Source organism: Phocoena phocoena, chromosome 17, assembly GCF_963924675.1.
Source record: "Phocoena phocoena chromosome 17, mPhoPho1.1, whole genome shotgun sequence".
Lineage (NCBI taxonomy): Eukaryota > Metazoa > Chordata > Mammalia > Artiodactyla > Phocoenidae > Phocoena > Phocoena phocoena.
In genome coordinates this window covers 65,003,247-65,029,568 of record NC_089235.1, presented here as the reverse complement: position 1 = coordinate 65,029,568, position 26,322 = coordinate 65,003,247, and the positions used below count along the sequence as shown (strand labels likewise).

Below are 26,322 nucleotides of genomic sequence, written 5' to 3'. Positions count from 1 at the left end.
AGGACCACGAATCCAGACAAATCTGGTGCTTGAGGCCCTTTGACACTATGCTGTATTGCCTTTTGGTAGGACAAGGGCATATTAGAATTAGAGCAAATAGGTTTACCTTCTTTAGACGTCATTGCTTCTCGGTGACAATATTATGGATACCTTTTTTCCTTCACTTTTCTATAAGTTCTAAATTTTTTCTAAGAACTTTTTCTTAATGGCTTTTCTATGGATGGATTCATCAGTAGTTAATGTCTGGAGGCTGTTCTGGTGGAGCTTTCCACCAAGGATATATGAGCTGCTTCTAGATTTGGGGAGTCATCAGCAGAGAGACGGGTTCTGAAAAATCGGGGAGTGAATTAGGTTCCCCTAGGGTGAATGTGTGGAGTAGAAATTTGGGTTGAGGAAAGAATCCTGGAAGACAGTTGGTGGAAGAGGAGCTGGTGAGAGTGAGGAGAAACAGGAGGAAAGCCAGAGAAAACCTCCATGTCTATTACCTTCTGTGTAATATGGCACAGTAATACTGTGCTGTGGAATACTGGCCGGTGTTCTGTCAACAATCTCTACCTTCTTGTCTCAAGGAACATCTTGAAGGTATAAGAATTCTAGTAAATGTTGGTGTTAGAATTCTGGGATTTAGTGTTTTTCTAGGCAGAATTAATGCTCCCTGATGGAGTCCCCAGAGTAAATCTCCATGTCCTCTGTTTTACAAGTGCGTGAATTACTGTACCCTGGTCTTTATCATTGGTGTGTCTCTTCTATGGAGACACGGGGGTATTACTGACTCGATTCTTTTTTTCCCAGCTCTTTGCCACGTAATAATTGATCCTGAGCAAGATACGTAACCTCTCTAAGCCCCGGTTTTTCATGAGAATCATCGTGCCGTTCAGAGGTTGTTAGGAAAGGATACAGTAAAATGGAAGTAAAAAAAAAAAGCGCTTAACACAGTGCTAGGAGTACGGTCAATAGTGAAAAACTGGTACCTACCAGTTTTGAACAGCTATCCTGAGGCTAGTGCTTTTTGACGCGTGCACGTAAGGATCGCTCTGTCCATCTCCAGAAACAGAGAAGTCAAGTTCTGTCCTCGCGTCGTGAACCAGATAAAATCTCAGCTCAACGACTCCCAACTTGCCGTGGGCCAAGTCCCGGTCTGGCTCCCGCCCAAAGACTACAAGTCCCAGCATGCCGCTCGCTGGGCCTCGACGGCCCCGCCCCTTCCGCGTTGGCCCGCACGTGGGCGCCGCTCTAGGCACCGCCTCTTCTCGATGCTCCTGTCCTGGGCGCGCAATGGAAACCGGCTGCTGGTTGCTTGGCGGCGAGTTCGAGGACTCGGTGTTCGAGGAGAGGCGGGAGAGGCGGCCTGGACCGCTTGCGTGCTACCGCGCCAAGCTCTGCGAGCCGCAGGTGAGAAACCGGGGCCTCTCGGCCTCATCCCAGCCCCCGGGCCTCGCGCTCCCGGGTCCCGGCCCGACAGCGCTTCAGCGCCCCAAGGCCGCGTGGCCTACCCCCGAGCCCAAACTCTCCCGGCACGAGCCCTGGGTCCACGCGGACTCCCTGGTGTCCCTTCCCCTACTCAAGCCGCAGCCGGCTGGGCCCGGTCCCCTCTGCCCCCGAGGGAATCCCCGCGCCGTCGGCCATCAACTCGCACCTAGCGTTCGGCCTGCCTCCCGGAGGCTCGCTGGCCTCACGCCCCTGCTCTAAAATCTGTAGTAGCTCCCGTGGAGCTTCACTGCTTCTGCTGCCGGGCAGTCAGGGCCCCCAGAAATCCAGCCCCCGCCCACTTTTCAGACCTCAGTGTTGTCTGCTCCCTGAACCGTGACGTCCCACCCACGGGCCTGCCCTTGTTCACTGAGTTCCCCCTGCCCATGTTAACCCCGTTCAGATGGTCACAATCGTTCAATTACAGACATTTCTCAAGGCGCACCTTAAATGCCACCTCCTCCAAGAAGTCTTTTCTGATTCCCTCTTCCAACCACATATGTTTTGACTCCTTTTCCCTCTTTTACCTACTAAAGCAATTGTCAGTATCTCTTAAAACTCTTAGACCCAGAATGCTTAATGATCACAGGAGCGTGCGTGCTTAACTTTATGTCCTCCACAGTGCCTGGCAGTTTTTGTTCATAGTGGGAACTCCGTGAATATTTTGAATAAGTAGAGTATTAACCTGGTATTCTTTCATGTGTGTAAATCTCATCTCACCAATAATAATTCCTTTCTATCAGGTAGTGTTCCAGGCACTGGGCAGGGTTCCTTGACACGTGTTGTCTCATTTTTCCTTAAAACCCTTGTACTTACAGATGTCAGGCACTCAGAAATTACTGAGTTGTATGTTTGCTTTATTTCACTTACATTTTCTCCTTGCCACATGCAGTCTTTCAGAGTGACCTTTAGTACTTGATCGTGTAGACTAAAAGCGGGGAATGGGCTTTCAAAGTCATGGGGTACCGCATTAAAAAGCCACGGGTGTGAGATAGGACCCTTGCGTTCCAGCGTTGGCTTTACCAGTTGCCTTTCAAAGTGTCAGTTCCTTATTTGTCATTTGAGAAAAAATAATGTTTGCTGGCTCACAGGTTTATTGTGAGAGTAGAATGAGATAATACTTCGCCAGGTGTGGTATGCTGTATACTTATAAAGTAAAATCCCCAAATCACTTGTCATTAGAATTTATTTGGTAAATGGTAACTGCTCATAAATTCAGGCCCCATTCAAGTCCTCTTGGTTTCCCCAAGTGTAAAACCAGGAGTTTGGGTTAGAAGATCTGTGTTCCCTGCCTATTTGGTGTGGGACCAGGTGTTTTGCCTTACCAGCACTTCCCTTAGTCTCACCCTTGTTCACAGCTTTTCCCTCCTACTCTTACCAGAATGGGGTATTTAAAGCCATCCCCATCTGCGCTCTTGCGTTTGAAAGCCAATTTTGCTTGATCATTTCCCAGTAGGATGATGAACATTGGATGGAGGTTTGCAGTTATTCAGTTATTGTTCAAGAAGTTGGGATTGGCCGATAATCTAATAGAGTATGTGACTGGAGAGCAATAAAGTGCAAAGGAAAATTATGGGTTCAGTATATAGGCTGTTGTTGGGTTACACAGTACTTCAGGGAGAACAGAAAAACAGTGGTTGCTAGCTTTCTCCACAATGATGAATCAGGCTAAGGAGGGAAACGATTGCTAATTAACGATATTACTAATTAACAGGGGGGCAGTGATACCCAAGCAACTCTTTTAGAAATAGAACCAAGAAATTTTGATGTGATGGTGGAGCCATCACAAATGCAGTTACGTTTGAATTAATAATAGTGTGTAACTGACTTCATTCAGCCTCAGTGTGTTTTACTCTGAGTAAAAGGGAGGATGGGGGACTTTCCTGAGGTCACAGTGGTTGAGAATCTGCCTGCCAATGCAGGGGACACGGGTTCAATCCCTCATCTGGGAAGATCCCACATGCTGCAGAGCAACTAAGCCCGTGTGCCACAGCTACTGAACCTGCGCTCTAGAGCCCGTGAGCCACAACTACTGAAGCCCGCGCGCCTAGAGCCTGTGCTCTGCAACGAAGAGTAGCCCCTGCTCGCTGCAACTAGAGAAAGCCCATGCACAGCAACAAAGACCTAATGCAGCCAGAAATAAAAAAATTTTTTTAAAAAGGTGGGAGGGGAGGAGGATGAGATACTTCTTTGGAGCTGGAAAACTGGCACACAGTGCTTCTTGTAATTCGTGTTTTCTCATCTTAATGTTCTTTATGCAATAATCAAAAAAGATCTTTCTATCCATAGGGTTTAAATCAGTAGAAAAGTGAATAAAATATTCCAGATGGGCATTTCCTGAGACTTTTCTCCTATAGCACTTTGGCATTTGATTGCACGGAAGCCACCTTTCAGCCTTCATCTCTGTTTCCTCTTTGCGTCGATTCTACTTTTGGCTTTTACACTTTCATAATAGCACTATAATGACAGTTCTTCTTTTCTATGTCCTCTCCATAAAGAGTTGTCAAACCCTAGTCCGTCCACCCTAAAAATTTCTCTGCAGGAAAACATCTCAGTCTAAAGAACCATCGTGAACTGTGCTAGTTAAATGTAGGTTCCCAAGCATCACCACCCCAAATTGGAAATGCTATAGATAAAAGCATACACTTTTGTGTTTTAGTTAAGAGGTATTGTATTATTGGTATATTTATTACTTGTGATAATTTTCATAAAAACTGGGCCACCATTAAAATTGTCATTCTTCTTTGTCAGATGTTTTCCTGAGTCTTATCCTGAAGAATTATGTCTTTTTTGAGGTTTAATCAATTATATATGGGAAATTGCTTCTGAGTAGGGAGTGGAAGAGTGTAGTTTCATTCTCTGTAACATGCTGTTTTCACAATTTCTAGTGGTTTTATGAAGAAACGGGGAGCAGTGATGTTGTTGAAGCTCTGACTATCCAGAAATTCAAAGGGGACCTGGCCTACAGACGGCAGGAGTATCAGGTAGAATTTAACATATAGAAGATTGCACTACTCGAAATGGGCTTTTGTTCTGTCCATTACAGTATATTTAAGTAACAGTATACTAAGTTATGAGTGTGTTGTTTGTGAAGATGAATTTAATCTTTTGTGATATGTGTTTGTAATCTTAGAATCCCAAGTTTCTAGCTCTGTATAATTTGTTTTGTTTCCTGTAACTCCAGTATAGAGAGCTTGTTGGGATCCTTGTAGGTCTGTTTCCCCAGGTTCTGTATCTCCTAATTATGTGGGAACCTCTAGCACAGATACCTCATGGGGCCACAGGAACAAAGCACCCGAAAATGTGTAAGAAAAGGAAAGAACTAACAACTAGATTAGATGTCAGCTTGCTTTATTTAGAGACTTCATGTCATCTTCACAAGAGTCCTGTTGTTATTTTGCTGAGGTGAAAAGGTTATACAGCAAGTTAGTGGCAAACCCAGGATTCAAATTCTGGTCTTTTGGGCTCCAGGATGCTTTATTTATAGTCTCCAGCCATTTTTTCTCTACCTTTCAGAAAAAGAGTACTGACTAAATGCTCAAGTCTTCCTTTAGTTCATTGTGGGGTCAGTTATAACATTACCTTCTGCCTAGGAAACACGTCACCCCCATGACTGAATTCTTTTTTCTACTGTGTTTTCTGCCTTTCTTTTCATCCCTTCCCTTCATTTTCCTTTATTTAACAAATATTTGCCAGAAAGCACTGCAAGAGTATTCCAGTATCTCAGAAAAACTGCCGTCTACGAATTTTGCCATGAAAAGGGATGTCCAGGAAGGCCAGGCTCGGTGTCTCGTTCACCTGGGAAGGCACGAGGAAGCCCTGGAGATTGCTACAAACTTGGTGAGTGGTTTCTGTACGTATTTCCATTTGCTTCCCTAGGATGGCTGAATGGTTTATTTTGTAAAAAACAAAACAAAACAAAAGACAACTTGTTGCAGCTAAATCTGTGTGTTTGGTTAAGCAGAAGAAAATTGTCAGTGGTGGAAGAACTTTATTATGATGAACAGTTTGGAGGTCTAGACATAATCATTTGCTTGTAATATTTTTTCCTGTGTTATGCTCAAAATTTTTCATTGCCTGAAAATCTCACTTGCAAAGGTTTTTTTTTTTTTTGGCTGTGTCAGGTCTTAGTTGCGGCATGCAGGATGTTTCATTGAGGTGTGCGGACTTCTCTTTAGTTGTGGTGTGCAGGTTTTTTCTCTTTCTAGTTGTATCACACAGGCTTCAGAGCATATGGGCTCTAGTTGAGGAGCGCGGGCTCAGTAGTTGTGGTGTGTGGGCTTAGTTGCCCTGCGGCATGTGGGATCCTGGTTCCCCAACCAGGGATCGAACCCACATTCCCTGCACTAGAAGGCAGACTTTTTAGCACTGGACCACCGTGGAAATCTCACTTGCAAAGGTTTTTACTCTTGTTAGGAGTAAATACTCAGAGTGGAAGGATTATGTGATGTGTTTTCTTCTTTAGGTGTTTTGCTGTTGTTTAGATTTTTATTTTCCAAAATTTCTACAATGAACATATATTACTTTTATAAACAGGAAAAACGTTTACCAAAAAATGACTAAATATCATACTAGGCCAAGCTTAATCCTTTTTATTCTTAAATGGAGTCTGCAGAATTTTTTTTTAAGGAATGTAATAAAAGCAGGTTTTTTTGTAATTCTATATCCTGCTTGTTTTTGTTTTCAGATTAAAGCACCTACAGTTTTTAGTGTAAATTTTATATGGGGACAAGTCTAAGTCGACCAGTCCTAGTTTATAGATGACCAGTTTTCTTCCTCAGAGGGACTTAATGAGGCCCTGAGGCTCTGATCTTGAATCCTGTGGATCTCGTTGACCAGAGGTCAGCCTGAAGTACGCAGCCAATTGAGTTGTCCTCCTCCGTTTCATTAACTAAGAGAAATCCCACAATTTGCTTGCCGGGGTTCATTGCATAGGACCTCAGCCTCTTGCAGTGAGAGGAACCCTTGGTGGTAATTGTCTTCGGAACATGGAAAACAGCTGTGTTTTGTTCACTCTTTTTCTCCCTTCTGCTATTTGTGGGTTAATTCTTAAGCTGGAAGATAAGATTACCCTGTTAAGGAAGCACATGGCATGAACACAGTGAACTTGGCGGGGTTTAATAGTGTTCAGTCTCCCTGGTCTGAAAATTAACAGCAACTTCGGTTCTTTCAGTTGCTTTTTCTAGACATCAGTCACCCGTCCTTCGTCACTGTTCTGCTCTCCCATCGCCTCTCTCTTCCTCACATCACCTGCATATCACTGTTGTGCTTTGTCTCCCCCCCAGACCACCGAAAGCAGTGACAGGTAGGTTAGTGTCGGGGGCTGGACTGGCTCTCTGGTTCCTTCTAGCTTAGTGAGTCTCTGCAGTTGTGGCTCAGAGAAGGATTTGTTGCCAGCAGATGCCATCCAGAGCTTGGGATGCTTACCAGGCAGGAGGAAGGACCAGTCAGAAGACCTTCAGCTCCTCTGTCAGGACTTTGAGAACTGGTCCTTGGGCTGCGGGCACCCTGGTGGGCAGGAGTGTTGGGGAAGAAACGGCAGCATAGGCTAATAGGTCTCACCCCTTTCTTTGGGTCTCTTCACATGATCTCAGTGCAGCCTGCCCATTTGCATGGTTTTCTCATTTCCTGATGCCCTGTGTTTTGTTTTCTTTTTCCCCACTTGTAGGTCCTCTTCTTGTTACTCGCTCTTGCCCGTTTCTGGGTTTTGTCCCAGTGGTTATTGCCCCCTCGTGCTCTGGAGTGGGCAGGTCATGACTCAGCATTGAACAAAACACAGTGAGTCTTGGAGTGCCCAGCAGGATATGAACACTTTATGCTCACAACTTCTACTGAAGTTTATTCACCTCTCTTCTTAATCATTTTTGGATAAAATTTGTAATGGAACTTATTTCTTTCTTTTTATTTTATTTTATTTTGGCTGCCAATGCAGCCAAAATTTTGTTCTTCGTTGCTGCGTGCAGGCTTTCTCTAGCTGCGGCGAGCAGGGGCTACTCTTTGTTGCAGTGCACGGGCTTCTTATTGCAGTGGCCTCTCTTGTTGCAGAGCACGGGCTGTAGGCTCGCGGGCTTCAGTAGTTGTGGCGCACGGGCTTAGTTGCTCCACATGTGGGATCTTCCCTGCCAGGGCTCGAACCCATGTCGCCTGCATTGGCAGGTGGGTTCTTAACCACTGCGCCACCAGGGAAGCTCTGGAACTTATTTCTTAAACAAATAGTTTAAACATCTTATAGCGGCTGATAGGCTCATGTGATAAACTGTGGTAAGGAAACTGCTTTTTGACAGTTACTGACTTTTTTTTCCATTTATCACTTCACAAACATTTATTTCAGTCTTACCATGTGTGCAGTTCTGGGTTCGGTGCTAAGGAGACAGAAAAGCACGTCCATAACCTGCCCATACATTGCTGACCTAGTGTCTAGTGGGAGAATCCTAAGCCAGCTAACACGCGTCAGCTCTTCTGAAGTACCTTTTTTCTGTGACTTCTAGTGGGACCGATGGTAGCTCTGCTACTTACTAGCTTTGTGACGTCAGGCAGCTTATCTGACTTCTCTCTTAGGACTCAGTTGCCTCAACTATAAAATGGGGATAGTGATAGAGTCTATTTTAAAGGATTGTCAGGATTAAATGAGTAAAGCACTTAGAGTAGTGTCTGGCATATGGTAAGCACTCTGTAAATGTTAACTCTCGTCATCATCATTGCATTATAGAAGGAGTTGCAGTACTGTGCACACAAACTCGTTTAAATGGAATTTAGTTTCCAGAGAGTTCTTTACTAGCTAGGCCATCAAAACCATGGTCTGCGTGCTCCACCCTACCCCACCACATACTTGCTTCCGCAATCTGAAAATGTTTGTAAACAGTATAGAGCGCTATAGACTGTAGAGGAAAGGTAGCGTTTGCTGTAGGTAGTTTATACGTGTTGCTTTCACTATTATAAGTAAAAAACATAAAGATGTATTACTCAACAGTTATTAGACATCTGCTATGTCTGAGGTGCTGTGCTCTCTACTAGGAATTCAGCATTGAACAAAAACTTCTGGAACTTAATGGTCTCTGGGGAAGGACAGAATACTGAACAATAGTAATAATAAAACCAGATCAGATCTGTCATCGGGAAGGTATAGTATGACTGAATAGGTTACATGAGGCTTTATTTCCTGTCTTTTCACTCAATATATGAATATTTAGAATCCTCCTCAAGCTTTCACTCACTGGTCAGCCAGTTTCTTCCAGCTGCCTGCTGGGTAGTTTTTTTTTTTTTTTTTTTTGCGGTACGCGGGCCTCTCACTGTTGTGGCCTCTCCAGTTGCGGAGCGCAGGCTCAGCAGCCATGGCTCACGGGCCTAGCCACTGCGCGGCATGTGGGATCTTCCCGGACCGGGGCATGAACCCGTGTCCCCTGCATCGGCAGGCGGACTCTCAACCACTGTGCCACCAGGGAAGCCCCATGCTGGGTAGTTTTACTCATATTTCTTGCTCAGTTCTATGCAGGGGCTTGATCTGAATACTAGTAGGCCAGGTTTTCCTTAGACTTAAAATGAACTGAATCTCTACAGACTTTAACTTAGAAAAAGGAGGCTTGTTTCCCTAACCCACAGGGCTTTTGCCATTTGGCAAGTTAGGCAAGAGGTGATGGCTCTGATTAAGGAGACTTGAAAAGGATTTTCTGATCAGAAGGAAACCAAGCAATCCCCTCCAACCAGAAATAATTGGCCCTGCTAATAGTTACCAGAGAGAGCATTTGGATTCAGTTATGCATCACGAAACACTGAGAGCTGCAGGGCCATCCTGTTTAGGATATCTACGCCAAGTAAAATTTGGAAATAGAGTCCATTTGAATCCTCAAGGAAATTACGATTTGGATTTTTAGAAAGCCTGGAATATTAAAATGGAACCATTAGCACAGGGTATAAAAAAGTTGGCTTGGGTCTTTCAGATATCTGGCTGAAGACAATAAAGATTATAATACAAATGGAAAATAAACTGACACAGAGGTTTTTGGTGCTGAACTTTGCCAGGCCACTATCACCTGGATTATGTGACTGTTGTGACATTAGGGTGTTTGGGAATGACTGGTGATTATTTTGTTAGGTTAGTTTATACTTCTCTAGGTTTATGGTTTTGAACTGAGATCTATTGAAAAATATTTAGTTCACCCTACTTGTGTGGCTACTTGTCATTTATAACATGTACAACTTGGATTTTTAGGCATCTTCATTTTTATATGGGAAACATTCCATAGTTTAAACTTCCTAATCTTTTTTTTTTTCTCCTTAGGAAAATAAGGCAACTAACACAGACCATTTAACCACTGTGCTCTACCTCCAGTTTGCTATTTGTTCAAGTTTGCAGAACTTGGAGAAAACAATTTTCTGCCTACAGAAACTGATTTCTTTGCATCCCTTTAATCCTTGGAACTGGGGCAGATTGGGAGAGGCTTACCTGAATCTGGAGCCAGTGCTTGCAGCATTGCTTGCGTCATCTCAGAAACAGAACAGTTTCACCTCGAGTGAAAAGGCTATCAAATCCTCTTGTCCCCACTCAGGAAAAGACTGTCTTTTGTGTTTCCCTGAAATGTTGCCCGAGAGCTCTGCGTTATCTGTGGAAACGAGCAGTGGTAATAACCAGAAGAATGAGAAAGCTTTAAAAAATATTCAAAACTGTATGGCAGAAGAGAGAGCAGCAGTGTTGCTAGAAACTCAGATGAAAGCCTGTGCCTCTTTTATACGAGCCAGGTAAGCTGAGAGTGAATTAAACACACATGGTGCTAAGCTCAGAGTAAAGGTTTTAGTTTTCTAATTTTAAGCTTCTAAAAGTTCTAGGCCACACACTTAGTACACGTTTTTAAGATTTTTCCCATGGTCTAGATAGAATCCTTTGAATGCATCCTTTTAGCATGTAAGATTTAAAAACAAAACCATGTTTGCTCAAAAATACAACTTGTATCATCACTCAAGATAAAAAGTTAAAATTGGCAGCCATTAAAATTAGGAAAGAAAATTAAATGTGTAAAACATTGACAAAGGGGGAAGCAATACATATATATATATATTTTTTAACATCTTTATTGGAGTATAGTTGCTTTACAATGGTGTGTTAATTTCTGCTTTATAACAAAGTGAATCAGCTATACATATACATATGTCCCCATATCTCTTCCCTCTTGCATCTCCCTCCCTCCCACCCTCCCTATCCCACCCCCTAGGTGGTCACAAACACCGAGCTGATCTCCCTGTGCTATGCGGCTGCTTCCCACTAGCTATCTATCTTACATTTGGTAGTGTATATATGTCCGCGCCACTTTCTCACTTTGTCCCAGCTTACCCTTCCCCCTCCCCATGTCCTCAAGTCCATTCTCTGGTAGGTCTGTGTCTTTATTCCCGTCTTGCCCCTAGGTTCTTCTTGACCTTTTTTTTTTTTTAGATTCCATTTATATGTGTTAGCATATGGTATTTGTTTTTCTCTTTCTGACTTACTTCACTCTGTATGATAGACTCTAGGTCCATCCACCTCACTACAAATAACTCAATTTTGTTTCTTTTTATGGCTGAGTAATATTCCATTGTATATATGTGCCACATCTTCTTTATCCATTCATCTGTTGATGGACACTTAGGTTGCTTCCATGTCCTGGCTATTGTAAATAGAGCTGCAGTGAACATTGTGGTACATGACTCTTTTTGAATTATGGTTTTCTCAGGGTATATGCCCAGTAGTGGGATTGCTGGGTCATATGGTAGTTCTGTTTGTAGTTTTTTAAGGAACCTCCATACTGTTCTCCATAGTGGCTGTATCAATTTACATTCCCACCAACAGTGCAAGAGGGTTCCCTTTTCTCCACACCCTCTCCAGCATTTATTTTTTGTAGATTTTTTGATGATGGCCATTCTGACCAGTGTGAGATGATATCATTGTAGTTTTGATTTGCCTTTCTCTAATGATTAATGATGTTGAGCATTCTTTCATGTGTTTGTTGGCAATCTGTATATCTTTGGAGAAATGTCTGTTTAGGTCTTCTGCCCAGTTTTGGATTGGGTTATATGTTTTTTTGATATTAAGCTGCTGTAAATTTTGGAGATTAATCCTTTGTCAGTTGCTTCATTTGCAAATATTTTCTCCCATTCTGAGGGTTGTCTTTTCGTGTTGTTTATGGTTTCCTTTGCTGTGCAAAAGCTTTAAAGTTTCATTAGGTCCCATTTGTTTATTTTTGTTTTTATTTCCATTTCTCTAGGAGGTGAGTCAAAAAGGATCTTGCTGTGATTTATGTCATAGAGTGTTGTGCCTATGTTTTCCTCTAAGGGTTTGATAGTGTCTGGCCTTACATTTAGGTCTATAACCCATTTTGAGTTTATTTTTATGTATGGTGTTAGGGAGTGTTCTAATTTCATTCTTTTTTTTTTTTTTTTTTTTTTTTTTTATGCGTTACGCGGGCCTCTCACTGTTGTGGCCTCTCCCGTTGCGGAGGACAGGCTCCGGACGCGCAGGCTCAGCGGCCATGGCTCACGGGCCCAGCCGCTCCGCGGCATGTGGGATCTTCCCAGACCGGGGCACGAACCCGTGTCCCCTGCATCGGCAGGCGGACTCTCAACCACTGCGCCACCAGGGAAGCCCCTAATTTCATTCTTTTACATGTAGCTGTCCAGTTTTCCCAGCACCGCTTATTGAAGAGGCTGTCTTTTCTCCACTGTATATTGTTGTCTCTTTTATCAAAGATAAAGTGACCATATGTGTGTGGGTTTATCTCTGGGCTTTCTGTCCTGTTCCATTGATCTGTATTTCTGTTTTTGTGCCAGTACCATACTGTCTTGATTACTGTAGCTTTGTAGTATAGTCTGAAGTCAGGGAGCCTGATTCTTCCAGCTCCGTTTTTCTTCCTCAAGATTGCTGTGGCGGGCTTCCCTGGTGGCACAGTGGTTGAGAGTCTGCCTGCCGATGCAGGGGACACGGGTTCGTGCTCTGGTCCGGGAAGATCCCACATGCCGCGGAGCGGCTGGGCCGGTGAGCCATGGTCGCTGAGCCTGCGTGTCTGAAGCCTGTGCTCCGCAACAGGAGAGGCCTGTGTACCGCAAAAAAAAAAAAAAACAAAAAAAAACATTGCTGTGGCTATTCAGGGTCTTTTGTGTTTCCATACAAATTGTGAAATTTTTTGTTCTAGTTCTGTGAAGAATGCCAGTGGTAGTTTGACAGGGATTGCATTGAATCTGTAGATTGCTTTGGGTAGTATAGTCATTTTCACAATGTTGATTCTTCCAATCCAAGAACATGGTATATCTCTCCATTTGTATCATCTTTAATTTCTTTCATCAGTGTCTTATAATTTTCTTCATATAGGTCTTTTGTCTCCTTAGGTAGGTTTATTCCTAGATATTTTATTCTTTTTGTTGCAGTGGTAAATGAGAGTGTTTTCTTAATTTCACTTTCAGATTTTTCATCATTAGTGTATAGGAATGCAAGAGATTTCTGTGCATTAATTTTGTATCCTGCTACTTTACCAAATTCATTGATTAGCTCTAGTAGTTTTCTGGTAGCATCTTTAGGATTCTCTATGTATACTATCACATCATCTGCAAACAGTGACAGCTTTACTTCTTCTTTTCCAATTTGGATTCCTTTTATTTCTTTTTCTTCTCCGAGTGCTGTGGCTAAAACTTCCAAAACTATGTTGAATAAGAGTGGTGAGAGTGGACAGCCTTGTCTTGTTCCTGATCTTAGTGGAAATGCTTTCAGTTTTTCACCATTGAAGACGATGTTGGCTATGGGTTTGTCATCTATGGCCTTTATTATGTTGAGGAAAGTTCCCTCTGTGCCTACTTTCTGGACGGTTTTTATCGTAAATGGGTGTTGAGTTTTGTCGAAAGCTTTCGCTGCATCTGTTGAGATGATCATATGGTTTTTCTCCTTCAGTTTGTTAATATGGTGTATGACATTGATTGATTTGCATATATTGAAGAATCCTTGCATTCCTGGGATAAACCCCACTTCATCATGGTGTAAGAGCCTTTTAATGTGCTGTTGGATTCTGTTTGCTAGTATTTTGTTGAAGAGTTTTGCATCTATGTTCATCAGTGATACTGGCCTGTAATTTTCTTTCTTTGTGACATCTTTGTCTGGTTTTGGTATCAGGGTGATGGTGGCCTCGTAGAATGAGTTTGGAAGAGTTTGAGAAGGATAGGTGTTAGCTCTTCTCTAAATATTTGACAGAATTCCCCTGTGAAGCCATCTGGTCCTGGGCTTTTGTTTGTTGGAAGATTTTTAATCACAGTTTCAATTTCATTGCTTGTGACTGGTCTTCATATTTTCTATTTCTTCCTGGTTCAGTCTCAAAACGTTGTGCATTTCTAAGAATTTGTCCATTTCTTCCAGGTTTTCCATTTTATTGGCATATAGTTGCTTGTAGTAATCTCTCACGATCCTTTGTATTTCTGCAGTGTCAGTTGTTACTTCTCCTTTTTCATTTCTAATTCTATTGATTTGAGTCTTCTCCCTTTTTTTCTTGATGAGTCTGCCTAATGGTTTATCAATTTTGTTTATCTTCTCAAAGAACCAGCTTTTAGTTTTATTGATCTTTGTTATCGTTTCCTTCATTTCTTTTTCATTTATTTCTGATCTGATCTTTATGATTTCTTTCCTTCTGCTAACTTTGTGGTTTTTCTGTTCTTCTTTCTCTAATTGCTTTAGGTGTAAGGTTAGGTTGTTTATTTGAGGTGTTTCTTGTTTCCTGAGGTAGGATTGTATTGCTATAAACTTCCCTCTTAGAACTGCTTTTGCTGCATCCTGTAGGTTTTGGGTTGTCATGTTTTCATTGTCATTTGTTTCTAGGTAATTTTTGACTTCCTCTTTGATTTCATCAGTGATCTCTTGGTTATTTAGTAGTGTATTGTTTAGCCTCCATGTGTTTGTATTTTTTACAGATTTTTTTCCTGTAATTGATATTTAGTCTTATAGCGTTGTGGTTGGAAAAGATACTTGAGACAATTTCGATTTTCTTAAATTTACCAAGGCTTGATTTGTGACCCAGGATATGATCTGTCCTGGAGAATGTTCCATGAGCACTTGAGAAGAATGTGTATTCTGTTGTTTTTGGATGGAATGTCCTATAAATATCAGTTAAGTCCATCTTGTTTAATGTATCATTTAAAGTTTGTGTTTATTTATTTTCATTTTGGATGATCTGTCCATTGGTGAAAGTGGGGTGTTAAAGTCTCCTGCTATGATTGTGTTGCTGTCGATTTCCTCTTTTATGGCTGTTAGTATTTGCCTTATGTATTGAGGTGCTCCTATGTTGGGTGAATAAATATTTACAATTGTTATATCTTCTTCTTGGATTGATCCCTGGATCATTATGTAGTGTCCTTCTTTGTCTTTTGTAATAGTCTTTGTTTTAAAGTCTGTTTTGTCTGATATGAGAATTGCTAGTCAAACTTTCTTTTGATTTCCATTTGCATGGAATATCTTTTTCCATCCCCTCACTTTCAGTCTGTATGTGTCCCTAGGTCTGAAGTGGGTCTCTTGTAGACAGCATATGTACGGGTCTCATTTTTGTGTCCATTCAGCTAGTCTATGTCTTTTGGTTGGAGCATTTAATCCATTTACATTTAGGGTAATTATTGATATGTATGATCCTGTCACCATTTTCTTAATTGTTTTGGGTTTGTTATTGTAGGTCTTTTCCTTGTCTTGTGTTTCCTGCCTAGAGAAGTTCCTTTAGCGTTTGTTGTAAAGCTGGTTTGGTGGTGCTGAATTCTCTTAGCTTTTGCTTGTCTGTAAAGGTTTTAATTTCTTTGTCAAGTCTGAATGAGATCCTTGCTGGGTAGAGTAATCTTGGTTGTAGGTTTTTCTCCTTCAACACTTTCAATATGTCCTGCCTGTCCCTTCTGGCTTGCAGAGTTTGTGCTGAAAGATCAGCTGTTAACCTTATGGGGATTCCCTTGTGGGTTATTTGTTGTTTTTCCCTTGCTGCTTTTAATATGTTTTCTTTGTATTTAATATTGACAGTTGGATTAATATGTGTCTTGGCGTCTTTCTCCTTGGATTTATCCTGTATGGGACTCTCTGTGCTTCCTGGACTTGATTAACTATTTCCTTTCCCATATTAGTGAAGTTTTCAACTATAATCTCTTCAAATATTTTCTCAGTCCCTTTCTTTTTCTCTTCTTCTTCTGGAACCCCTATAATTCGAATGTTGATGCGTTTAATGTTGTCCCAGAGGTCTCTGAGGCTGTCCTCAGTTCGTTTCATTCTTTTTTCTTTATTCTGCTCTGCAGTAGTTATTTCCACTATTTTATCTTCCAGGTCACTTATCCGTTCTTCTGCCTCAGTTATTCTGCTGTTGATCCCATCTAGACTCTCTTTCATTTCATTTATTGTGTTGTTCATCGTTGTTTGTTTCATCTTTAGTTCTTCTAGGTCCTTGTTAAATGTTTCTTGCATTTTGTCTATTCTATTTCCAAGATTTTGGATCATCTTTACTATCATTATTCTGAATTCTTTTTCAGGTAGACTGCCTATTTCCTCTTCATTTGTTAGGTCTGGTGGGTTTTTATCTTGCTCCTTCATCTGCTGTGTGTTTTTCTGTCTTCTCATTTTGCTTAAGTTACTGTGTTTGGGGTCTCCTTTTTGCAGGCTGCAGGTTCGTAGTTCCCGCTGTTTTTGGTGTCTGTCCCCAGTGGCTAAGGTTGGTTCAGTGGGTTGTGTAGGCTTCCTGGTGGAGGGGACTAGTGCCTGTGTTCTGGTGGATGAGGCTGGATCTTGTCTTTCTGGTGGGCAGGTCCACGTCTGGTGGTGTGTTTTGGGGTGTCTGTGGACTTATTATGATTTTAGGCAGCCTCTCTGCTAATGGGTGGGGTTGTGTTCCTGTCTTGCTAGTTGTTTGGCATAGGGCGTCCTGGACTGTAGCTTGCTGGTCGTTGAGTGGAGCTGGGTCTTGGCGTTGAGATGGAGATCTCTGGGAGATTTCTGCCGTTTGATATTACGTGGAGCTGGTAGGTCTCTTGTGGACCAGTGTCCTGAACTTGGCTCTCCCACCTCAGAGGCACAGCCCTGACACCTGGCTGCAACACCAAGAGCCTGTCATCCACATTGCTCAGAATAAAAAAGGAGAAAAAAAAGAAAGGAAGAAGGAAGAGGATAAAATAAAATAAAATAAAGTTATTAAAATAAAAAAAAATAATTATTAAAAAAAATTTTTTTTAAGTTATTAAAAAACGGACAGAACCCTAGGACAAATGGTAAAAACAAAGCTATACAGACAAAATCACACACAGAAGCATACACATACACCCTCACAAAGAGAGAAAAAGGGAAAAAAAAAATATATATATATATCGTTGCTCCCAAAGTCCACCTCCTCAATTCGGGATGATTCATTGTCCATTCAGGTATTCCAGAGATGCAGGGTACATCAAGTTGATTGTGGAGATTTAATCCCCTGCTCCCGAGGCTGTGGGAGAGACTTACCTTTCTCTTCTTTGTTCTCACAGCTCCCTGGGTTCAGCTTTGGGTTTGGCCCCGCCTCTGTGTGTAGGTCGCCTTCAGGCTTCTATTCTTCGCTCAGACAGGACGGGGTTAAAGGAGCAGCTGATTCCGTGGCTCTGGCTCACTCAGGCCGTGGGGGAGGGAGGGGTACGGAGTGCGGGCGGGCCTGCGGGCGGGCCTGCGGCAGAGGCCAGCATGACGTTGCATCAGCGTGAGGTGCGCTGTGTGTTCTCCCGGGGAAGTTGCCCCTGGATCCCGGGACCCTTGCAGTGGCGGGCTGCACAGGCTCCCAGGAGGGGAGGTGTGGATAGTGACCTGTGCTTGCACACAGGGGAAGCGATATTTTAAAGAAGGAATTTTTCACTCACATTCCACAGAAAGCTACCGAAGAAGGAAATCTGCTTGTGTGTTCAAATCATTATTAATAACACAAATAAACAACGTTTAATTCATTCTACAGGGAATTCCCATGGTTCAGGGACTCCCATGGTTTTGGATCCATAGTGTATAAGAGTTTAGGGAGAGGGGAGAGTACACTGGACCAGTTCTGTAATTTATGAGAGAAACAGACTCTCTTAGGTCTCAGATAATACCAAAAAACATAGCATTGGGTTTTGTTTTGTTTATTTTTATTTTTTTTTAACTCTGAAGAATTCAGGAAGTATTGATGTTAACAGTGAGTCTTACTGAAAAGCGGTATCTATTTGGCAGATTTTAAACTTCCTTCAGCGGATGTTTATTTAGCATTGCCTATATCACTTTAATTCAGAAGTGCATTGAACGACATCTGGGTTCCAGGCACCTGCTGGGGCCTGGGATCATAAAGATCATCAAAAAAGAGTCCCTTTCCTTACACTACTCAGTGTATTGAGGAAAACATATGAGCAGTCGGTGACCGGCAGCACAGGTGCTAAACAGTGTGTCAGTGGCAGAGAACCCTTCAGGGACCAGTACCTGGGAGCTGTGCAGAGTGGCAGGAAGAAGGACCTCCACAGATGGAATGGGGCTCTTGGGAACATTTGTCAGTTGTGTAGATGAATGTACTCGATGCTGTGTATACATTATTTCATTTTAACCCTCACCACTCTCTGGGGTACATGTTGGGATCCCAGTGTACAGACTGGGGAGCTGATTTGGAATCATGCCCAAGGTGGCGCAGCTGTGAAGTGCTGCCAGGATCTGGACCCAGATCTTTGACTCCAGAGCCTGTGTTCTTGCCAGGATATCTTGCGAGAGAGAAAGCACGGCCCAAGGAGTGGAAGGGCTGGTGTAGCATGGTGGTGTCACATGGTCCGGTGCAGTGAGAGCAGCTTTGGTGGCAGGAGACCGAGAGGTGGGCTGTGGACCCCGAGACCAGAACAGCGTCATGAGCAGGAGGCGGGACCTTGGAGTCAGATCCCGTTTTAAGGGACCTAATAACTCATTGTTATTGAGGGAATTAGCCTGCACTTCTGTGCTTGCTCGCTCACCGTCTGACCTTGCACAAATTACTTCAGCTCTCCGATCTCCAGTTTCCTCATCTTGACAGACGGAGAAATGGGGGAAATGCCTACTTTGTAGAGTTGTGAGGTTTAAAGTCTCTGAAGCACTTATTGTAGTATGCATTGTGCATAAACATTTGGTAAATGTTGTACATCTGCTGTTTTGTTTTTATTAGCACAAGGTGTTAAATGTCATCTTAAAGAGTTTGGTCCTTATGCCGAAGGTCTGAAGAATATTTAAATGTTTAAGTGGTGTGACAAGAGTTCTGATTTCGAGGGAGATCTGGTGGCTAGGAGGACGTATTAGAGGAAGGAGTTTGGATCCAGGGACACAAGGGAAGGGGCTGTGGACCAGTCAGTGGATGGTGCCGAGGCCCTGACCTAGCACAGTGCGCTGAGAATCAAAAGGGGAAATGGATGGCACTGAGGATGGAACAGACAGGACTCGGTGACGAGCTGAATGTGTGCGTAGGCCAGGGTGGGGAGGGGAGGACAGAAGAGTCAGACAACCCTGAAGAGTCTGCCTTGTGGGTGAGGGTGGATGGTGGTGCCTCCACTGAGACAGGACAGGGCTGGAGAGCAGAGCGGATCGAGGGTGGGAATCCAGCTGGAGTTTTCCATTAGAAGTGGGAGCTGAGCTCAGAAGAAGGGAAGTGTAGAGGTTGAGCTCCAGGAAAGATCAGCGATCAGATGGAGTGAGAAGAAGCTTTGAAGGCAAGAGGTCTTGTGAGACCTTTGAGAAGGCACTTTCAGTAGCCATGCGGTGACAAGGCAGACTGCAGAGGACTGAGGGTGAATGAACATGAAATGGAGGCAGCAAGGGGGTAAGCTGTATTTTCAGGTAACTTCAGGAGCGCGAGAGAGAAAGCAAGGACGTAAAGAGGCCACGCGTGTAAGTGCCTCCAGAGGCCAGGTAGGTGAGGTGAAGAGTCAGAGTGAGGGCCAGTGAGGTCATGTTCTTATAAAACTCCGGCGGCTTCCCATTGCACTTAGGTAAACTGCATGTTTCTTTCCGTGGCCTGCAGGGGCTTATGTGAGTTGGCCCTGCCTGTCTTTTTCTCCTCTTTCACTACAGTTTGTTTTCTTCTTGGCTGTGTTCCGGCCACAGAGATCTTCCTGATTTCCAGACTCGGCAAGCTGGTTCTTCTGGCAGGGCCCCCTTCCCCTGGCCGAGCCCTCTTCGCGCCGTGTGCCTGCGGCTGGCTGCTCACCATCTGAGCCTTAGCTTGAGTGGTAGCTCAGAAAAGCCGTCCGTCACTGCCCCGTCTGAGGTGGACGCTTCGTCCACCCTGTCTTGAATTTTTGTTTCATAGTCTTCGTCACTGCCTGAGGTGATCTTATTTGCTTGTGCTTTGCTCTCCTTCTGTTCCTTGAGGCAGAAACCTGTCTGTTTTGCTCACCAACGTCCCTCAATGCCTAGAGTAGCGTGGGGGGCGTTTCTCAAGGCAGGAAGTGAGTGAACAGGAGAGCTGAGTGCTTCTGGACGCGTAGCAGTGAGGCCTGAGGGGAATTGGAAAAATCTGCAGTCAGCATTTTAGAAAATAGAGAAGAGCAGGAGGTGTGGGAGGAGAGAAGAGGAGACCAGGCCAGGACCATGACGAGGAGACCGGGGTGAGCCAGGTGCAGAGTGGCCTTGCGAGGGCCGTGGAGGGGATGGCCCTGCTGTGGGTAACGGAAGCGTGCTAGAGATCCTGTTAGTCCTTGAGGCCCAGGGAGATGGAAGGGTCGTAGAGCACCGACTTCAGAGAGCTACATCCCGACACTTCTGGGAGGAGCCTTTGATGGGGAGGTTTGTTCTTTTCACTCTGCATTGTTTGTGCTTTTCAATCACTTGACTTCTACAGGAAGCTCTTTTGAGGCTTGCTCTCTAAAGATTCCTTTGAGAAGTTTTGGTCTATGAATTTTAGAAAAGATAACTCTCCAGTGTAAAGTTGGGCAATTTGTTGAGAGTAAGGAGCTTTCAGGATTCAAATGAAGGTGAGGACCTTCTCTTTAGCCGAGTTGGACTCACATCCAGCCCAGTTCCAGTGCTATGTATGAACATGTCCTCACTGCTGTCCTTTATGTGAGCCTACACATTGGGACTTTCTGTTTTTCAGGCTTTTGCTTCAGCTCGCCCAATCTCAGCAAACATCGTTTGCTTTGGAGAGGAACTTAAAGACTCAGCAGGAAATTGAAGCTAAAATGAAAGGGTTCAGCTTCAAAGAAGACACTTTGCTGTTGATAGCAGAGGTGAGTGTGTCCTCTAGGGTTTATGTGAAACAAAGTATCATAGATATTTTTCCTGGCTCCGAGACCATTTTTTAAAAAACAGGGCCAAATTGTGTCTTCTGAAGGACTTCTGTCTCCCTCCTTTACGTGCCTTTTGATCACTTAACCCCCGAAAGCGGCCTCTTCATCCCCTCTGAGCAGTAGCGTGCTGTGAGGCAGGGGCTGTGTTTCGTTTACTTGTCAGTGCTTGTTAGTACCTGCCTGCTTGAACATCAGAAATGCCCAGTGATTTGTGAATGCTGAATAAATGAATGAATGAGTGACTTGACATTTGGGCAGCTCTTTTGTCTGTTTTTTCTCCTGTTCATCCTCAGAACAGCCTGTGGGATGGGGGGAGCTGGAGTGAGGCTCATAGAGGCTGTGACTTGCCCTAAGGTCAGATTTTAAGTGGCAGAGCTAGTTTGGAACCCATCCAGCTCCAAGTCCATTTTCTTTCTGCTCCACCCTGTTACTACTTTGATGGTTGCAGAGAAATTCAGATGTCAGGTTTTTTTTTTTAACTTGGTCTGTGGCAGTTTCTCTCTGAACTCAGAGAGTGATTGCTGGAATAGATAGCTCTGTGGGGCCCCCCAAAAATTTAAAAATGTCTTTTCAGCTAGATTTTAAGTTCCTTATAAGTGAGACATCCTTACAAGGTGTCTTAAACATCTTCATATTCTTCCCCATGTGTGACTGGAATAGTAGTCCTCTGCCTGGACAATGCATGGGGAATACCTGCATTTAAAATAGCTTTTTAAAAAAGAAATGTCTGGGCCCTCTTTGGATGATAATGTGCATTTCATTTTGTGCTGTTACTTTTACTTAACATTGTGACATGAGCATGACCCTGTATCCTTAAATATTTCTTAATTACATACTTTTTTCTTTTTATAGTTTTATTTGAATTAGGGTCCATATAAGGTCCACATACTGTGTTTGATTCTTTTGTCTCTTACATCTCTTTAATGTTATAACAGTCCCCCTTCCCCCTCTTTTTTTTTTTGGTGATAAAAAATACATCTAACATAAAATTTGCCATCTTAATTGCTGTTGAGTGTACAGTTCAGTGGCGTTAGTTACATTCACGATGTTGTGCAGCCACCAGCACTATTTCCAAAACGTTTTCGTCACTCCAAATAGAAACACTTTAACCCTACCCCAACCTCTGGTAACCTCTAATCTGCTTTTTGTGTCTATGAGTTTGCCTGTGCTAGATATTTCAAATAGTGGAATTATACAATATTTGTCCTTTTATGTCTGGCTTACTTCACTTAGCATAATGTTTTCAAGGTTCTTCCATATGTATCAGAACTTCATTCCTTTTTATGGCTGAATAATATTCCATTGTGTATGTGTGTACACACACACACACACACACACACCCCACATCCTATTTGTCCATTCATCATCTGTTGATGGGCACTTGCATTGTTTTCTACCTTTTGGCTTTTGTGAAGAATACTGCTATGGACATTGGCATACAAGTATCTGTTTGAGTTCCTGATTTCAGTTCTTTTGGGCATCTACCTAAGAATGGAGTTGCTGGGTCATCTGGTAATTCTGTGTTTAACTTTTTGAGGAACTGCCAAACTGCATTTTGTTTTATAGGCTGATATTTTTACCTACATTGTGGTATGATCATGACTCTGTATCCTTAAATATTATTTGAGTGCATAATTCTTAATGACTGGATAGTAGTCCAGTTACAGCTTTTGATGAGCTATCATTTATTTGCTTAACTCCTATATTGGACATTTAACAAATATTCAGTACCGACTTTAATAAGTCTTTGCAAAAAAAAAAATCAGTTTTTGTGTTTGTTTTAGAATAGATTACTGGAAATAGAATCACTGGGTTAAAGTATATAAACATTTTAAAGCCTCAAAGCATGTTTCCAAATTGTCATTGAGAAAGATTGGTTCCGGGAATTCCCTGGCAGTCCAGTGGTTAGGACTCTGGCTTTCACTGCTGAGGGCTCGGGTTTGTCCCTGGTTGGGGAACTAAGATCTTGTAAGTCACGCGGTGTGGCCAAAAAAAGAAAAAAGAGAGAGAAGAAAGGTTGGTTCTGTTTATATATTCTCCAGCAGCATAGGAGAATACTGATTTTCCTTCTCCAAACCTAGGTATTAGGTTGAACCATGTGAAATTGTCAATATTCAATCATTTTGACCATAAAACCAGAATTTTATATTGAACAACTTAATATTATTACTTTTTAAAATCTGTACTTTCATTGGTAAAAATAGCGCTTTTTAATATTACTGTTTACTTGATTACTAATAAAATGAACAATTTTTTCACACATTCATTGGCCATTTATATTTTGTGAAATACCTAGTCATGCTTTTTCTTCGTTATTTATGTTTCTGCTTTTCTTATTAATTTTAAGAGCTCTCTCTACACTAGGCTTACTAACCTTTTATATGTTGTTTATATAAATACTGTACTTATAAATACAGTATTTCAGTATTTTCTGAAGTTTATGATACTTTTGATATATAGAAGTTTAAATTTTTATTTGGCCAAAGACTTCTGCAGATTTTTTGACACCTGTGAATGATATACCTGCCAAGCCTGCTTTTTGGAATATTGCATTGTTTGAGTATTACTGTTATTCAATTCTCTTTTTTTTTTTTGTGGTACGTGGGCCTCTCACTGTTGTGGCCTCTCCTGTTGCAGAGCACAGGCTCCGGACGCACAGGCTCAGTGGCCATGGCTCACGGGCCTAGCCGCTCCGCGGCATGCGGGATCCTCCCGGACCGGGACACGAACCCATGTCCCTTGCATTGGCAGGCAGACTCTCGACTACTGCACCACCAGGGAAGCCCCTCTTTTTTTTTTTAATTAAAAAAAAAACACTTTTGGTGTTATACCCCAGATTTTAAAATACTGTATTTCATTGAGTCCAAGTAGTCATCAGTCATTAAGAGACATAATTATTTGATGTGCCACTAAAAGAAAAACAAGATGCTCTTTACACTGTGATATACCAGTGGGTATAAGATACATCTTGATTTCAGAAATGTTAAAATACAAAACCAAAAATTGTCTTTGAATTGATGAAAATAACATGCCTTAATAAATCCTGACAGTTGCTTGCTGTTCATCCTGTCAGCTCTAGCCTCAAACAATAAGTAGTCTTTGAAGATTTAAAGCCAGTGGAACCTGTTCTTTGAGTGGGTTTCTAATCCATTATAATTTGAGTATTCATGGACACATAGGAGGACCTCAGGGTTTGTAGGAAACCTAGGGACCATCTAGTCCAAATCCAAGTGACAGATTCCCTCTACAACATCCCTGCCAAATGGCTCCCTAACTTTTCATGCCGAATCATGGGAAATGTTTTGGGACCTAATTTTAGTTCACTGTCCTTACCAAAGATGGGCTGATCACTTAGCGAGTTCAGATGCAAGCTTCTTACAAACTTAACTTTGTGGGTGTCTTGTCAAAGAGAAGCTAACGCAGAACCTGGACCTGGATCTGACCAGTAGGGAGCAGTATTGTGCCTTTAGAGTGTGGGGCATGCTCTTAAGTCCCTGAGGTTGCTGTGGTAACCTTTCTGGAGGGATGGAGTCTCTCTGGATCAGGGAAGTGTGGACTCAGCTACTTGCTGCTCGACTGTTTGCTGCCTTTGACTTCTTTGGAGAACTTCTAAGAGAAGGGATCTGTGCTCTCTACACAGCAGCAGTTACATTCTGTGCAAGTGCTGCTTTTCTGTCGTTTACAAGGAGGGAGGATCACTGGTGGTGCATTTCTTGTGAACTGCAGATGCTCCATATGACATAAGAAGGTTAACTCTCGCTCCCTGTAGCCTGAATGGTACTGCTGCCATGCTAGTGCTTTGGTGATTTGTTTGCTCAGGGGAAGATGAGACTGGAAGTAGGGGATGTTTTACAAATGTGGTCTTGGATCACTGCTTCTGAATAAACATCCTTTCGATATGTTGAATTGCTAGAGTTGTCACCTGGCTGCTAAAGAAATCCTGTACGAAATCATTTACACTTGATAAATAGCGTGGTCTTCATCCCGTCATTCCGTGTCTGCTTCCCCTGTTACTGGGACAGGGTTGGTTTTTTTTTTCCCCTCCTACTGCAGGTTATGGGTGAAGATATCGTCCCAGAAAAAATAAGAGATGAGGTTCACACAGAGGTGAAGTGTGTTGGCCCTGCAGCCCTGACTGCCTTGGTGATCGCGTCTTCGAAAGAATTTGAAGACAAGTGGTTCAGAAAGATCAAAGACCACTTCTGTCCCTTTGAAAATCAGTTCCATACAGAGATACAGATGTTGGTTTAGTGGTCCCTTTAAAAACAGAACAAAACATCTTGTATTAATTGTGCTGGTTTACTTCAGACAGTATCCACTGCTAATCATGGAATATACTGAATTAAAAATAATTATTTATGTCTTATAAAAATAGCTTCTCTCCCAGCTTATTTCTACTGTGTTCAGTTTTTTGGTTTTTTGTTTTCTTTTTAGATTTTTGTCATTCACTTACATGAGGCCTACTGCCCCTTTAGAAGATAATCTGTTGGGAAAGTGTATAAAAGAGACTTAACAGATTTTATTGTCTTTTAAAAACAGTTATTATATTATAATCAGTGATGTAAGTATTACGTTGTTTAGGTAAATTCATCAAGAATGACCAAGAATGCTACAGTGTGATAGTAAACCATTTCTAGGAAGGGTGCATCAAGGTCTGCGAAGGCTCTGAGACTTTACCACACCTGTCAGCCCGTGCATTAACCTGCCAGTGTCATAGATGCTGCAGGAGACTTGATTACTCGTGGCCCAGGGAACAGGATAAGCTTCAGCATATTTGTATCAGTTCCTTTGCCTCCAAGTCCCAAGGCACGTGACACATATGAGCCCAAACGAAAGAGTGTACGTGCAGTGGGGTGCGTTATAGGAGAGGAACCCTGAGCTTAGGAGACACAGATCCTTTATAACGAACAGTAAGCAGGCCTGCCCTGTGCTCCAGGGGAGAACACTCTCTTTTTTAAGGGTGTTTGCTTTGCAAGCATTGTTGAGAAGATAGTCTGGAATGAAGGGCTGTAAGTGCCTTGCTCACAAGATGTACAGAAACACGAGACCCATGGAGCTCTGTCTCAGGTGATTATCCTCTCCTTTCAGCCACATCATCTTCAAATGCAAAAGGCTTACTTGAATTATCCAGGGTGGAAGAGCTCCCTTATGAGAAGTGAAATTTAGTAATAGACCAAAAACTTCATCAAGTGTTGTCCCACATAACTTCTTTTTTCCCCCATGGCTAATATTTTATTTACTTTAAAAATGTTTATGGGCTTCCCTGGTGGCACAGTGGATAAGAATCCGCCTGCCAGTGCAGGGCACATGGGTTCAAGCCCTGGCCTGGGAAGATCCCACATGACGCTGGGCAACTAAGCCTGTGTGCTACAATTACTGAGCCTGCGCTCTAGAGCCTGTGAGCCACAACTACTGAGCCCACGTGCCACAGCTGCTGGGGCCCGTGCGCCTACAGCCCGTGCTCCGCAACAACAGAAGCCACCGCAATGAGAAGCCCACACACTGCAACGAAGAGTAGCCCCCGCTCGCCGCAACTAGAGAAAGCCACACACAACAACGAAGAACCAAAAAGCAGCCAAAAATAAATAAATAAAAATAAATAAAAAC

At 42.8% G+C, this 26,322-nt stretch overlaps 1 protein-coding gene across 1 annotated transcript; it reads left to right on the top strand.

Annotated features, from left to right (window-relative positions):
• Positions 1-837: 837 nt before the first annotated feature.
• On the top strand, positions 838-25,087 carry C17H8orf76 (chromosome 17 C8orf76 homolog). The gene is made up of 6 exons (XM_065895620.1): positions 838-1,392; positions 4,356-4,451; positions 5,164-5,307; positions 9,746-10,203; positions 20,523-20,655; positions 24,769-25,087. Exons 1-6 carry the CDS (start codon positions 1,171-1,173, stop codon positions 24,964-24,966), a joined length of 1,251 nt encoding a protein of 416 aa, XP_065751692.1. The 5' UTR covers positions 838-1,170; the 3' UTR covers positions 24,967-25,087.
• The last annotated feature ends 1,235 nt before the right edge of the window (positions 25,088-26,322 follow it).